The following is a 16,282-nucleotide window of genomic DNA, read 5'->3' on the forward strand; positions in this document are numbered from 1 at the left end:
CTGTCGTAGAAGTTGATAGCTTAAATAGATACAAGGCAGAAAACTTGACAAACGTTTGGAGTGACTGGATGGCCGAAATAAGAGTTTTTTTTTTTTTTTTCGCTGATGCTATATAAGTTTGCTTTCTTGCATCATGTGCCTTTGCTAATGCTAACTTACCAATTAACTTACAGTTCATGGGGTTTTGTCAATGATAATCAGAAACTTTGCCAGTAGAGATAAGGAGATGATCATCCCTTTGTGTACAAAGCCACAGACAGATAAAGAAATAAAATTTCTCTTTATACTCCGAGACGACCAAACGGCCAGAGGAGTTCACAAGATAGACAGAAACAGCACCATATTCAGCAGTCAAGGGCTTGAACGCCTATCACTCAAGGCACGTGCACCCGCACGCCTGACCACTAGGCTACGGATAGGCCGTCTGATCAACAATCGCCAGTATGGATTCCATCAGTGTGAATCCACTGGTGATATTCTGGCTTATGTTACCCATTTATGGACTAATTCAATGGAAAAGTTCAGTGAAACACAAGCAGTTGCTCTTGACATCTCAAAGACTTTTGATCGTGTTTGGCATAAAGGTCTTCTAAACAAGCTTCCATCTTATGGTTTGCCAACTGTTTTTAGTAATTGGTTATCCAGTTTTCTCTCTGATCGCTCACCGAGGGTGATGGTAGATGGCTCTCTGTCTACTAACTTCTCCACTAATGCCGGTGTCCCCCACAGTTCAGTTCTTTCTCCCACTCTTTTCTTATTGTATATTAATGACCTTCTTCCATTGACTGGAAATCCTATCCATAGTTTTGCCGATGATAGCAGATTGCATTCCACTTTCCATTTTGAGAAACCTTGCCCTGCTCAATCAGCTTCAACTTCTCGAATATCCGCTACCAATTCCTTAAATGCCGATCTCCAGTGGGGCAAATACAACTTAGTTGATTTCAATCCTTCTAAAAATCAGTCTTGTCTTATATCTTGCAAAAAGGATTTTTCTGCTCCTATGCTCATCTTTGGTGACACTCCGATTTCTAGGCAAGTTGATATATCTCTTTTAGAGATTACCCTGACTTCTAATCTCTCTTGGCACAAGCACATTACAAATATTGCTTCCCCTGCATTTAAAAAACTTGTTTTCTCTTTCGCTCTCAGCATTAGTTTTCTTCCAAACAGCTGTTCACTCTGTACAAATCGCAAATCTACCCTACCATGGAATATTGTTCTCACATCAGGGGCGGTGCCCCGAAAACCTCTCTCAGGCTTCTAAATTCCATTCAGAAGAGGGCAGTTAGGTTAATTAATGACTCCTCTCTAACAGTCTCTCCACTCGCTGTTTCATAGGCATACTGTTTCTGCTGCATGCCTTTTCTACAGATACTTCCACGGGTAATGTTCTTCTGAATTGGCTTCTGTAATTCCCGCTCTATCTTTAAAAACAGTCCGAACACATGCCACCACCAGCCAACATCCATTTACTGTCCAACTTCAAACTCACAGAACAAACTTTCCATCTTCCGCGTTTATTCATTCAATTGCAGTTTTCTGGAACAACCTTCCTTCTTATGTATTTCCTGAAAATTAGTCTACAGAAGTTGAATGTCAACAAATATCTTCTTTCATCCCCTTAACCCCCAGCCCACGCACTGTACTAAGTACTATAGGTTCTAATACCTCTTGTGTTTGGGGTTTCCATAAAAAAAAAAACATCTACACCTATTCCAGCAGACCTTTAGGTCTGCTCGAATAGGCGTAGATGTTTTTTTTTTTTTTTATGGAAACCCCATCCCCTAAAGGAATGATTGGAGGGTATGGATGGGTGAAGTGTGTGTGTGTGTGTGTGTGTGTGTGTGTGTGTGTGTGTGTGTGTGTGTGTGTGTGTGTGTGATTTTTTTTTTTTGATTGATGCTATATAAGCTTGCTTTCTTGCATCATTTGCCACTACTACTACTACTCATTTTTTTTTTTTTTTTTTTTGTGATTAATCAGTTGAACTAGAATTATCTACTAGATTACCCTTTGAATAAATGCTATAGAATGATTCCTTCTTACAAAAAATTTAAGAATTAAGCTTAAAAATATTAATTACAGAAATTAAACAAATTAAGTCACTATTTGTCCTAACCAAAATCTCCACATTGTATTTGCAATGCATTCTGTGAAATTCTGAAGAATATAAAATACAAAGTGGTAATTATAGCTTTGTTTATCTTATTTCATATAATGCTTCAAAAGATCTATTTTTTTTTGAACAGATAACTCTTTTCATATCCAATGATTATTGTAATACAATAATATTTATTATCAAGTTACAGATATCTTAATATTAAGTTACTACAATTAAATATTTTTGATAGGTAAATTACTATAGTATAAAAGTTGTTGAATGTCTAAATTACTATATTAAAAATATATTCTCTTTCACCTGAGAAAAATTTGAACAGCTAGTTAAAGAGTATTTTGCACAAATCCATAAGTGAAAATTAGCATTATTACCTTCTATTCCAATATATTTCCACTGACCACGCTTATTCTTGATTGACCTATAATTTGCTGCCACATGTTTAGGAATTATACATCCCATCCGAACAGAAATGGCATCATTATTAAAACTGAAATGAAAGGGAAAAAAATGAAAGGAAAAAAAAAAATTATCATCAAATATAATGTTTGAAAAGAGAAGATAACAGCCAAAAACTAATACCTCTCAAAGATTTCAACAGCTGAACAATCAGAGAATCAGAATGTTTCATGCATGGTCTTGGAATCATGTCTATGCACGATTCATCATTTACATAAAATGGCATTTTGTTAAAAGGAATGAGACTTCTAATGCTATATAGCAGTTCAGCATGTCTGCTGCATCACTGTGCATATGTATTCAATAGTACCCCAAGTGCTGTAATGCATATATAGGGGATTGTTCTTAAGTAGTCAGCATAAGAGTAGTGTAAAAGTAAATGTAAGAGTAGTGTAAAAGTAAAAGTAAATGCACATGAATTGCTCAATTCTGTCAGCACACCACACTCTGGGCTATTAGCATCAATGATTCATTACTGTTTATATTTTGCCACATGTTTTTGTTTTTTGCTAGGCTGAGGATAATTTATGTACACAGAATAAACTTTCAATATCATTTTGAGTTTGTTCTGATTTACAGCTCAGCTCTAAAGTGTGTGTTTTTACGAATTCCAGACGTTTACATTTCAATCATTAATTACAAAATTTTGGAATGTTGTTATTTCTTAACATTTCGAAAATTATGACACTGAATGGACTCTCTCTCAAATATAAGTGGCAGTGAATCTTTAAGCTGAAGATATATATCTTCTGTAGATATGGCTAATTTATGAAATTTATATGAGCTCGTGAGAATCAGTGCGTAAGTCATCAATTAAAAAAAGAAAAAAAGACTTACATTCACCCATATATTCCTTAACCATGCTTCCTTTTATTTTGCAAGTGAATTAGGTCAGTAAGTCCACAACTGACCACAGGAAGCAATGCATCATTATCATATTGAATGAAAATTAGAAACTGTTTAGAAAGAGTAGTGTAAATCAATGTCAGGTTATATTATGTTTACATATTTTTTTAAAAACAGTAGTTCTGATCATTTGAGGAAATCACATTTATGCAATTTTAAAACTTTTAGGTTTAGTAAAACAAATTACACTGAATTTAGTTATATTCATGCAGTTTCAAGTGTAATTTTATTACTGTAGACAATAAAAAACAAAGTATTAAAATAGAGAAGATGGTATCAGTTCATCACTAGAAAAAATTTATTAACTGTAGAATGCACCCTGAAGTTTTTCTACAGCACCCTTAGAAAAAAAGCATTACTAGGTGAAAAAAAAAAAAAAAAAAAAAATGCCATTCAACTGGTTAAATGTACAATGCATTCAATATGAAAAAAAAAAAAAGTTCGTCCTTCTGAAATTCTGTACAAGGAGACCCTTTAAGATTTTTACACTTAGATTACACACAAAAAAAACAACAACTCAGTAATGAAGCTTAAGAAAATGAATGTGATGGAACTCTTGCCATTTATTTCTTCTGTGAGGAAGCAGAAGATGAGGGGGCCCTTTAAGACTTACACGAAGAACAGGTTTTTAAACCTGTTCTAAATTCTGTCTGATAGACTTTTAAGTCATCAGATAGAATTCTGTAATGTTGTAATTTCCTTTCTGTTTTATTAAAATATATTTTCTAATTTGTGTGCTTTTCTTATTTCACATACAAATTAAGATAAAGTGTTATATTTTCTTCATTCATTTTTTATTAGCCTTAAATATGATAGCGGTGTAAGTCATTTTTGCGTTTCAGAAACATATTTTTTAATGTTTTTCATTTTAGCAATCTTCTCTGATATTTCAACTCTTTTACTATAACAATGACAGTTACTAAGAGATTTCATCATGTTTCCTGATTTTCATGTAAGTACTATTCTTTTCTATCCTTTACAAAGACAGTACCTGGTCACAGAAAAATCAGGAAACACAAAGAAATCTCTTAGTAACTGTCACTGTTACATCACAGAGGATTACTAAATTAAAAACATTGCAAAAGAAAGTGACTTACACCACTATCGTATTTTAAGGTTAATAAAACTAAAATATGCTCTGGTGAGTATGGGCCTGGCACATCCAGGGTCCTGGGCTGGATATCATCATTCTTCTCTTCCTTAGTGATTTCCTTCTACTGCTGACTCTCTCTCTCTCTCTCTGGGTTACTCAAATTTTTTTTTGTGGCTGGTGCAGCATAAGCCTCAGGCTTCCTTGTACCATATGGCTAATAATAATAACTGCACGACCAGGTAGCCAGGATAATACATCAGAAGCTAACAAGGAAATACCAGTTGATCGAAGAAAGTGTACCGTACTGACCACTTAAGTGGGTTTTTTTTTTTTGTTCGGCTGTTGTTCAGTTCTTGGGTTTGGGCGGCCCAAGGCTGGACAGCTGGCACTCAACAGTCTAGCACTCTCTCTGTTGAGTGTTTAATTGCGCTTTGGTGCTTCAGCTTTTAAAGACAGAACCAGGGACGGGCATCAGATTGCAGTTGAAGAGTTCAGCTGCTTTCTGATGGCAAAGTGACCTGACATAAACAACATACTACACTCACAAACATCTCTCTTATATTTACTTTTATTCTTTCCTATTCAAAATTTTTTGTTTATACACTTAACTTAGATTATGAACTTAACTTAACTTAAAATTTTTTTTTTTTTTTACTTTACTTCTCTTTTCAAAAATATGTTTTGTCTTCTTATTTCTTAGCTATCTTTTTATTTATCAGGTCCACTTTACAGATTTTCTGTTTTAAATGATTTAGGTGGAGATGGGCATTTGCCTGGGAACCACCCTGAACCAGTACACACACACACACACACACACACACACACACACACACACACACACACACACACACACACACACACACACACACACACACACACACACACACACACACACTGAGAATGTGGTTTGCCCCCCCGAAGCTTCTTGTGGAATCATCCGCTTCAGTGGAGCTTGAGGAGGTTGCAGTGTGTGCTTCTTTGAAATCGCCTGCATCTGAAAAGAATCGGGGTATGGGAGCGACTCAGAGATGGGAATCGATATTGAGTTCCCCATTTGATGATGATCTTGTTTCAGGACAGGTTTCGGAGGTCTTAGGAATATGTTCCGTGGTATCTAAAGTTAAAAAAGCTCTCACAGATTTTTTGTTTTCTGAATCCTGTGGGGTCACGGGAGCTGCTTCTAGTCATATCTTGGGTTTCTGGGTGGACTTGGAGGCTGTGACCACGACTTTACTTGTAGATAATGAACGTTTGAAGGTTCGCTCTGCGGAGCTTGAGACTCGTGTTGATCTTTTTAACAACTTGGTGAAGACGCAAACTGTGGCTGGGAGTTTGAATCCTAGGTATAAAATGTTTGCAAAGGCTGTTGGAGGTGGTTTGCCGGTGGCGGATGAACAGGTTTTGTTGAAGTCAGCAGGGGATCGTGAGAGTACTCGTGGACCTGCTCTTAGAACTCCTGAATCTCAGTCTGATCCTAATAATATTGTTATTTTTCGTCCAACCAAGGGTTCTGAGATTGACTCGAGTCAGAGCGTAAAATCAACAGTGACTGAGGAGATTAAAAAAGAATATAAAAACATGAAAATTAAAAGTATTCGTCTCTTGCGAAATAAAGCAGTACTTTTGGAGACAACTTGCCAAGAAGCTGTAAGTAAGATAACTGAGAATTTAACTTTTAAACATGCAGGTTTGTCGGATGGAATTCCCAAGGATTTTACTAAACAGGATATTTTGGAGGATTTGTATTACAAAAACTTTCAGGATTATAATGTCACTCAGGAGGAGGTTAATCAAGAAGTTTCCTTTCGGTTTAGTTCGGGCTCTGGAACTAATGTCATAAACTGGATCATTGGATTCAGCCCACGTCTTTATAAATGTTTGTTTAAGAACAACAGAATCTTTTTGGGCTTTGGATCACACCGTTTTAGAAAATTTACTGTGGTTGGCAAGTGTTTTCGCTGCCTTGGCTATGGTCACTCTTCGCAGAATTGTTCACATAATGCAGTGACATGTGGCCACTGTGCTAATAGTGGTCATATTTATGCCGAGTGTCCCAACAAGGATAGTCCCCCTAAATGTATCAACTGTAAGAGGAGAGGTAGAGGATATGATCACTCAGTGCGAGATAGTAAATGTCCAGAATATATCCGAGTTGTAGAGATGACAGACAGAAGAACATATAATCAGTAGTAATAATTATTTGCAATCTAACACAGAGATCTTAAATTATCGTAAAGGTTTAAAAGTTTTACAGATAAATGGACAGTGGTCTCGTGCTGTAGCTGACGAAATTCGAGTTGCAGCTTTTGAGGGTAATTTTGATTTAGTGTGCATACAGGAGCCTTATTATACGGCCCAAGTGGGAGAACTTGTATATAAGGTTGTGGGGTATCCGTCATCATGCAGAGTTCTTGCTGCTTCGGATGCTCCTCCAAAGTCAGCAATTGTAGTTCTAAATCGGGATATTGTGTTGACTGTTATTACTAGTGAATGTTCTGCAGATATAGTATGTGCAATTGTGGCGTTGAGGGACTTTTCTTTTTGTTTGATTTCTGCGTATTGTTCTCCTCTGGCAGACTTTCTGGTTTGTTTGTATCGTCTGGATAGGATTTGCTCGAGATATGCTGAAGGTGGATTGGTATTATCTGCGGATTTGAATGCTAAATCTCATTTTTGGCATAGCGGTGTAGTTGATTCTCGTGGATCTCTTTTGGAAGACTTGATCCTATCACATAATTTAAGCGTACAGAATTTGCCTGATAAGCCTTTTACATTCTCTACCTGTTATGGACAGTCTAATATAGACACAACTATTGTTTCTTCTGGGTATGCTGAGAGAATATTGAATTGGGACGTGCATTCTGATCTGATAAACAGCGATCATAACGCTATTACTTTTTGTATTGCTCCTAACCCTGTGCAGAGGGATTTTGGAATTGGTAATTTGAGAAGATTTTCTATGGAAAGAGTTAAATGGGATAAATTTGGTAATTATTTAAAATCAGTATATAATGATGATTTTGTATTATCTTTAAATAACTTGAATGCGGATGAGTTGGTAGCTCATGTTGAATACCATTTATTTCAAGCTATGCTACATAGTGCTAAAAGAAAACAATCTAAAGTGGTCCCGGTGCCTTGGTGGTCAGTAGAACTGCTTCGAGGTCAAGGGTGATGAGGGCTAGAAAAATGTTGCAGCGAGGCAGGCATTTGTCTGGACAGGATGTAGAGTTATCGTTCTTTGAGACGACAGTATCATAGAGAAATTGCTCGTGCCAAGATGGAATGCTGGCAGAAATTGGTAAAGGAGGTGGGTAATTCGGACCCTTGGGGTCTGATTTACAGATTATCACGGGATAAGTTAGTACATGGTGAAATCTACAATACCGTGGTGACCCATGGGGAAGAGACTGATGATTGGTATAGTACTGTTCAGCGGATAGTTGGAGAGCTTTTTCCTGAAGATGAGCCAGAGCTGGATACAGATGATCAGGCTAGAATACGTCGGAATAATTTGGAATATGATGGTTCGTCGGAGATAGGTTTGTTTTCGAGGTTGGAGCACGGTATAGCTATTGCGAGGTTGAACACTAAAAAATGTCCAGGTTTGGATTTGCTAGAAAACAAAATACTATTGAAGTTTTTCGAGATTTGCCCAGATGTCTTGTTAAATATGTTTAATAAATGTTTGTTGGAGCGTGTATTTCCGAGATCGTGGAAAGTAGCTCTTCTCAAGATTTTACACAAGCCGGGTAAGCCTCGTGAGAGTCCTCGAGCTTACAGGCCAATTTCGCTTCTGTCTAACCTGGGTAAGCTGTTTGAGAGGTTATTGCTTCCTAGAATAGTTGAGGTCCTAACTGCTGGTCATGCTATGTCGGATTTTCAGTTTGGCTTTAAGAAGGGTCATTCAACCAAGGAGGCGATATTGACGTTAATTAATTATGTGAGGTCTTCTCCTGAGAAGTATGTTTTGGTTGTGTTTGTGGATTTTGAAGGTGCTTTTGATACTGTGTGGTGGGAGAGCATTATGAATGTTTTGAGGAGGTCTGGTTGTGACAATTATTTATACGGAGTTATATGTTCATACTTTAGGGAGAGACTGGTTAAGGTATGTGCGAAGCACTTGATGTACAGTAAATATGTAGGTCGTGGATGTCCACAGGGATCAGTTCTGGGTCCAATATTTTGGAATGCCGTGCTGGACCAGTGGTTAAATAAGTCTCAAGCTATAAACTGCATACACGTGGCATATGCGGACGATTTGATTGTGGGGGTCCTGGGTTGGTCTAGAATCGTGTTGGAGCACAGAATACAGGATGTCCTGGAGGATCTCTCTAATTGGGCTATTCTGAACAAATTGAAAATTTCATCTACTAAAACCAAATTCATGGTGTTTAAAAACCATTTTGATTATAACCGTCCACCTAGAGTCGTGTTAAACGGGAAACAAATTCCTTGTGTGTCTAATATCAAGTATTTAGGGATAATTCTGGATGACAGGATGGGGTTTCATCTGCACGTTTCACACCTTAACGATAAAATTAAGAAGTTTATCTGTTCAGTTATAAGAATTTCAAGGCGAGAATGGGGACTTAGCAAAAAAACTATGAGCTTGTATTACAAAACTATCTTTCTGCCAGTTATCGCTTATGCTGCTGGCGTGTGGGTGGAGGCTGTGTTTAAGATCAAAACTCAACGTAAGTTAATGTCGCTGCAGTGATCAATGATGCTGACTTATTTGAATGCGCCACAGACTGTGTCTACGGTTGCGCTACAAGTGATAGCTGGCTTGTTTGGATTTATATGTGGTTTACCGAGGAATGTTGTACGCGATGAGGAAGGGTATCCCTGCCCAATATCTAGGGATGTCTTTAAATCTGATGGCTACCGTTAAGGAAGAGAAACTTCAAATTTGGACTGGTTTGGTTGGAATATGGAGAGCCCGATGGAGTTCTTCTGAGGTGGGAGCGATAACTAGAAAGATTATTCCAGAGGCAGATTTCGCTATTTCTAAACCAGTGTTGTCGTGGTTTTGCCCCACCATGTATACCAGTTTTCTGCTAATAGGGCACGGGTTGTTCCGGGATAAATTGTATTCTAGGGGGTTGGAGCCAGATCCATGGTGTTCTTGTGGAGCGGTAGAGACTTGGCAACACATTCTGTTTTCTTGTCCTTACTATAATGTTGAAAGGCATCTTTTGAAAGACGCCTTTCAACATTATAGGCAAGGAGTTAACAACTTTCAGGCCTTACAGGTGTATGCAAATGCTGTGTTTTCCAGAAGATGTATAATAAGAAACCTTACGGACATTGAATTGGCTGTTTACAACCAGAATCTCCATTGATTGCATCTGGGCTTGGGAGCTTCAGACATGAAAGCCTTTGGTCGGGTCTGGGGCTCCTGGGCATGGACCACTGCAGTGGTTTTTTTTTTTTTTTGTTCAGTTCTTGGGTTTGGGCGGCCCAAGTCTGGACAGCTGGCACTCAATAGTATTGCACTTTCTCTGTTGAGTGTTCAATTGTGCTTCAGCGCTCCAGCTTTTAAATATAGTACCAGGTCCGGGCATCAGATTGCAGTTGAAAAGTCCAGCTGCTTTCTGATGGCAAAGTGACCTGACATAAACAACATACTATACTCACAAACATATCTCTCTTATATATACTTTTATTCTTTCCTATACAAAAATCATTTATACACTTGACTTAGCTTACGAACTTAACTTAAAAAAAAAAATTTTTTTTTTTTCCCCTCCTATTCCTCTTCAAAATTGTGCTTTTGTCTTCTTATTTCTTAGCTATCTTTTTATTTATCAGGTCCACTTTACAGATTTTCTGTTTAAAATGATTTAGGTGGAGATGGGCTTTTGCCTGGGAACCACCCTGACACAGTACACACACACACACACACACACACACACACACACACACACACACACACACACACACTGAAAGTAAGGACCCCAGGCACTACTAGAGATACCAACCCACAAGTTGTACTGGGACCGTGCCATAATAACAAATAGGACAATCCCACACAACAGACCGGACATAACCCTTGTGGACAAGAAGGAAAAGGCTACCTATCTAATTGACATAGTGGTACCCAACACTGGCAACTTACAGAAAACCCATGGGGAAAAATATCAGGAAGTACAAGAACCTAAGACAGGAGATCAAAGAGATGTGGCATATGCAACAAGTAACGATCATCCCGATCATCGTGTCAACCAGGTCAACCGTGCCAAAGACCCTACATAACAGCCTAGCAGATAGGTCTCCCAGCGAACACCTACAAGGAACTCCAGAAAGTCGCAATCCTGAACACCTGTAGGATAGTCAGAGAGTTCCTCGACCAACAGTAACACCAGACATAACAACAATCACTCTGTGTACTTGGTGGTAATACCCGTCACGAGGTGGAACCCCCAGTAGGGGAGAAATAACATAAAAAGCAATAATAATAATAGATAGTGGCATAAGTAATTTTTGCAATTCAAAAAAAAAAAAAAAAAGTTCTTTCAATGTTTTTATTTTAGTTATATTCTATGGTATTTTGACTCTTTTGCTACAACAGTGACAGTTACTAAGAAATTCCATCATGTTTTTTGATTTTTCTGTGGTGGGGTAATAAAAACATTAAAATACTCAAAAGAGTACAAATTTGACTTACACCACTCTGATTCTCACCAGCTCATATGTCCACCAGATAATATTCCTTCAAGTTTTGTTACCAGATCAAGTACACATCCAAGAAGGTACTATGACAATACACTTTTTCAGGAGTAGTATTATCTTTTTTCCCCTGTTTCTGTATCAACAATATGATGTAATTCTTCAAAGAAATCATTTTCAATTAAATAAATTCTCCAGTGAACTCTATCTTTCCTCAACTGAAAAAAACACAAAACAAACAAATGCAAGTACCAATACATTTTCATTTTCAGTAAACTGTATACATGTGACAATTTCAAATACAAGAGTTCATAGTTACACAAAACTATTTTGCAATAGACAGATATCTTTTCTGCCACTTTTTCAGCCATAATACAATCTTACTAAGAGTAAGCAGGAAAAATTTGTTTCATACTTGAAACAAATTTTTTCTGCTTGCTCAAAATTAATAGAGAGAAATACAAAAATTAAAGAAAACACATTTCTCTGAAAGCAGGTTGAGTTTCAACTGAATGGACGGAGAGGTTGAAAAGTGCAAAATGTCTAAAAATCATGTGGAGTTTAAAAAACCCATGCACTCAGCTCAGGGTTAATTAATATACAAATTGTATATATATTATTTTGGATTTCTTAGTATATAACAGTGCTCAATACTTTATGTTGATATCAATATTTGTAGAAGAATAAGAGAAATTTACCCCAATATTTACTTTAGAACACTTCCATATGATACTCTCCAGAAATTAAAATGATTAAAAGATTAACGCAAAATGATTACCGTAAAAAAATCAATTTAACACAATTCAAAAATTAACTAAACTTCAAAAAACAATTAAAAAAATAAATTAAAAAATCAATTAAAGTTAAACGTAAATTTTGAAAAACTATTTTCCTTCCTGAAGCAGACAATGCTTTTTGACCGTGTGTCGTGATCACAGGAATGGAAATTACACAGTGTGTGAGCTTGAATCTTAAATGGAGAGATTTGTCCTGGCATGCGCATGAAATTCTGCGATTATTTGTCTTCATGCATGTGCACAAAAGACCACAAATCAGAGATTAGATATGGATGATGAATGTTAATAGAATTCTCATGTAATTTAATTTCAACAGTTTCTGCAATTAATAATCTCGTATAATTACGTTGGACACTAAGTATTTTGGCCTCGTTAAATAAAAAAATATGTTTTTTGTTAAAGGCATTATGACTTTATATAGTATGTTTGTGTGTACTAAAATAATAACCTTACTTGTAACACTTATAGTTATTAGTTTTGGGGTCATGAATAGTTATTTTTAATATGGCAATCCATTTCTTTGGTTTTGAAGGAGCAACTAAACTTTGTTGATAGGAAAACTTTTTTCATCTTTTTTGACATACATACAAAAATTTGATGTTTTAGAATATGCACATCTATAAGTTATTAAATAAAATGCCAGTTAAAACAAGTATTTTATAGATATTCTTTCTGATTTTTTTCGTTCTTTCCTAAGGGATATACCCTATTATTCACTAAACTCAAGTAACTGTTAGAACACATATATCACTTTTTTTTTTAAAATTCATCACTATTTAAATCAAAGGTGAGATCATATCAGATAGATTAACAAGTTGCTGTTTTTCAATTATTCATTAATTTTTAGGATTTATGATTTGAATTTTTGTCTCGTTACTGCTAGAGAGACCACTTCTTTTTTTGTTTTAATAAGAGAGATGAAAAAAAATGTACAAGTTTTTTTTTTTTTTTACATTTTATTTTCATGAAGAAAGGGTACAGTAATACCCCGAAGTTACGCGATAGGTGGGTCCGACGAAAATCGCGTAAGTCGAATTCGCGTAAGTCGGGGTACAACTTTGCATATAAATACATATAAATTTTGCTTAATTGGGACCAAGGACTAACAAAAACACTAGTTTAGAAGAAAAATATTAATAAAATTGCAGTTCTTTATACATATTAATACAAAATATGTATTAAAAAAAACAAATGACTTACGTAAAAAAGTTATTTCGATGTCGATGGCTTCATAAAATCTAACAAATTCGTCTGACGACACAGCGCGTTCTTTTTTTCATGCAGAATTTCTTCGTAGCAAGCTAATAATTTTTTTTATTCCTTGCTTTGTAGCTATAACGCGTTCTTCGTTGGAGTCTGTTTTCTAAAATTTTTAAGCCCTTTACAATTGAGCCCTTTTCAATTTTCAACCTGTCAAGTTTGCAATTGTCATGTGCTTTTCGCCGTTGCTTCATTTAGGCCTGTAGCACGTGCAATATCACATGGTCTTTCATTTCGCTCAAAGCGTTTCACAATTTCATATTTTTTCTCTATCGACAGAGGTGGACTGGCCATAAGCCTTACCGGGGAAACCCAGGTGGGCCAGTGTGATTTTGGCCATAAACCATAGTATGAGGCCACTATAAATTTTCCCGGGTAAGAATTTTTGACCCAGTCCGCCTCTGTTTATCGATAATTGCTTTTCTTTTTCTCTCTGAATCTGCAGTGTCTTCACCAGGACGCTTCCTTTTCACACCTTTTAATTAAGTATTTTACTCATTTTTAGGGAATAAAGCACAATTACAAAACGAGGAGGCACGCTTGATACGCATAAACAAAGCTGCGCGCATGTAGCAACTGAATAAACAACACCATAAAGGCAGAGATACACTATTAACACCTCACATTTCTAGGGGTTACTACCATAAAACAATAAAAATCCAGTTGCGTTTCTGCTAGTGAAATCTGTTATAAACTGGTAGTAAACTCGATCTAATTGCATTTGCGATTATACCGATAGCTGGAATTGTGTTGGTTTTTACGTTATTATGGTGAAATGTGTTTCCCCCTCACTGATATAAAAAACATAAAAGCAACAAAGTTGAATTTTGTTCATCTTTCGCTCTCATTCTCCGCCGTCGCACCGTATATCGATAACATATGAAAAACGACCTTGAAGATAGTGGGCAGCAGCGTTGCCAAACGAAAAAAATCAAGAACCGCGTAACTCCGAGTTCGCGTAAGTCGGGGTAGCGTAAGTCGGGGTAGCGTAAGTCGGGGTATTACTGTATTATTAAAAGTGTAAGATGTGCATTATTCAATGAATGCTGAATGCATTACTCCCATAATCAGTGTGTTAAAAGATCTTAGCTAATGTTGTTCAGAATAATATTAAAATTAAATAAAAAACGAAAAAAAAAAAAAAAAAAAAAATCACATACTCAAATACGCTGCTATAGTAATCCAGGAATCCAAGGAATAATTCTCCTAAGGCCTCAGTGTTGCTTGATTTAAATGGAGGCAGCGCTTCATCTAATCGCAGCTGCCGAACATCAGAACGTGGATGGAATTTATCCTATGAAAATGACAAACAGATTGCAAACTTCTGCTTACCAACATATCTGATATTCTATTTGATATTATATCTATCTGATATTCTATATGTTATTATATCTTCTGATATTCAAATATTCTATAATACTTAAATTCCATCAGCTCCATGAACATTGACTAACTTAGGGCATTCTGCTCAATGACCTCTTCTACTGAAATAATATACCTGCAAATTTCTAAAAACCAGAAAACATTTTTAAAACAGCTCAGCTTACAGCAGGGAGAAACTCAAAAGAACACAAAGTTTAAAAAAAAAACAACAGATTTTAATGAGAACTGTATATTTATGTTTTAATGTTAACTAGGCCTAATCACCAACAATAATATCAACAGAAAAATTTCAAACAATCAAATTCCACATCAGAATATTGATTATTAGAGCTTATCCAAATACTACTAATGGACACATGCACCACTTCAGTTATATACAGTTTAATACAGGAGTATTAAACTGAAAACAAGACTTGCAAGTGAGACTTTTTTTTTTAAAATAGAATTTTAAAGAAACAATTTGAGTTTTTGAACAGATATATATTCTCTCCTAAGGAAAGTCCCCCACCCACAATGAAAACCCCAAACAGGAAAGGTATCAGAACCTACAGTATTTAGTACCATGTATCCTTGTAGCTGAACAAAGGTGGTTCCAGAAAACACAAGTAGTAGGGATAATTAAAGAACAGGAAAAGTTGGTTCTGTGAGTTCGGAGTTGGACAGTGAATGGATGTTGACTGGTTGCAGCATCAGTTTGGAAGAGAGTGGAGGAATTACATATGTCTATTTTGAAAAACGGGGCCCATGGAAGTATATATAGAAATGGCACAGCAGGGAGTGAATATTTATGGGATAGAGAATGGAGCGACTGAGAGAGAGAGAGAGAGAGAGAGAGAGAGAGAGAAGAGAGAGAGAGACGAGAGAGAGAGAGAGAGCGAGCGAGCATTTTTGAATGCATAAGTAGTAACATTTGTAATATGCTTACGCCAAGAGAAATTAGAAGTTACAGTACTTCCTAGTAGTAGAGATATGTGGTCTCCTGTCTAGAATTGCATGTATTATCAAAGACAAGCAAAGAAGCAGTAGACTCCTTTTTTGTGAGAAATAAGACAGAACTCAGTTTTTGAGGGATTAAAGTTAATTTTTATTTGCCCCACTAACCTGGAGACCAGCATTTAAGGACTTGGTGGAGGATATTTGAGAAGTTGAAACTATTTGTGCAGGAAATGTTTCTCAAATTAGAAGGTAGAGTGTAGTATGCTATCATCAGCAAAACCATGGATAGGATTTCCTGTAAGTAGAAGGTCATTAGAAACTTTGATTTTGACCAAACTTTTCCACTGAATTTTTCCAGAGAAATACCATCAGTACATGGAGCCTTCTTTTACACCAAGATTCTTCAGGACTCTTCAAACATTGTTCTCTCAGAAGAGCAGAGGAGGCATTGAATGAAGTGTACTGGGGATCTGACATTGGCATCAGTGGCTACAATGATGTTGCTGCCTTTCAGTGGACACTGTCTCTAGATGTAACAAGACGAGTTGGATTTGCTGTTCAAATTTGCCTCACTGCATGCATAATGACATGATAGACCTGGCCAAAGTCACCTTTGACACAAGCCACATGAGAGGAGCACAGGGTCCTAATTCCAGT

The 16,282-nt window shown here is 36.5% G+C and overlaps 1 protein-coding gene across 1 annotated transcript in view; it reads right to left on the minus strand.

Moving 5' to 3' along the window:
• The window catches only part of LOC150091576 (poly(A) RNA polymerase gld-2 homolog A-like), a 359,740-nt gene that overhangs the window by 16,683 nt on the left and 326,775 nt on the right, over window positions 1-16,282 (minus strand). Inside the window, exons 11-12 of the mRNA XM_090384638.1 lie at window positions 14,467-14,600; window positions 2,494-2,609 (exon numbers count right to left, since the gene is read on the minus strand). Of these exons, the coding sequence (XP_090240764.1) occupies window positions 2,494-2,609; window positions 14,467-14,600 (250 nt within the window). The remainder of the gene's footprint in view (window positions 1-2,493; window positions 2,610-14,466; window positions 14,601-16,282) is intronic.

This window comes from Mastigoproctus giganteus, chromosome 1, assembly GCF_048544385.1.
Source record: "Mastigoproctus giganteus isolate SK-2022 chromosome 1, ASM4854438v1, whole genome shotgun sequence".
Taxonomy (NCBI): Eukaryota; Metazoa; Arthropoda; class Arachnida; order Uropygi; family Thelyphonidae; genus Mastigoproctus; species Mastigoproctus giganteus.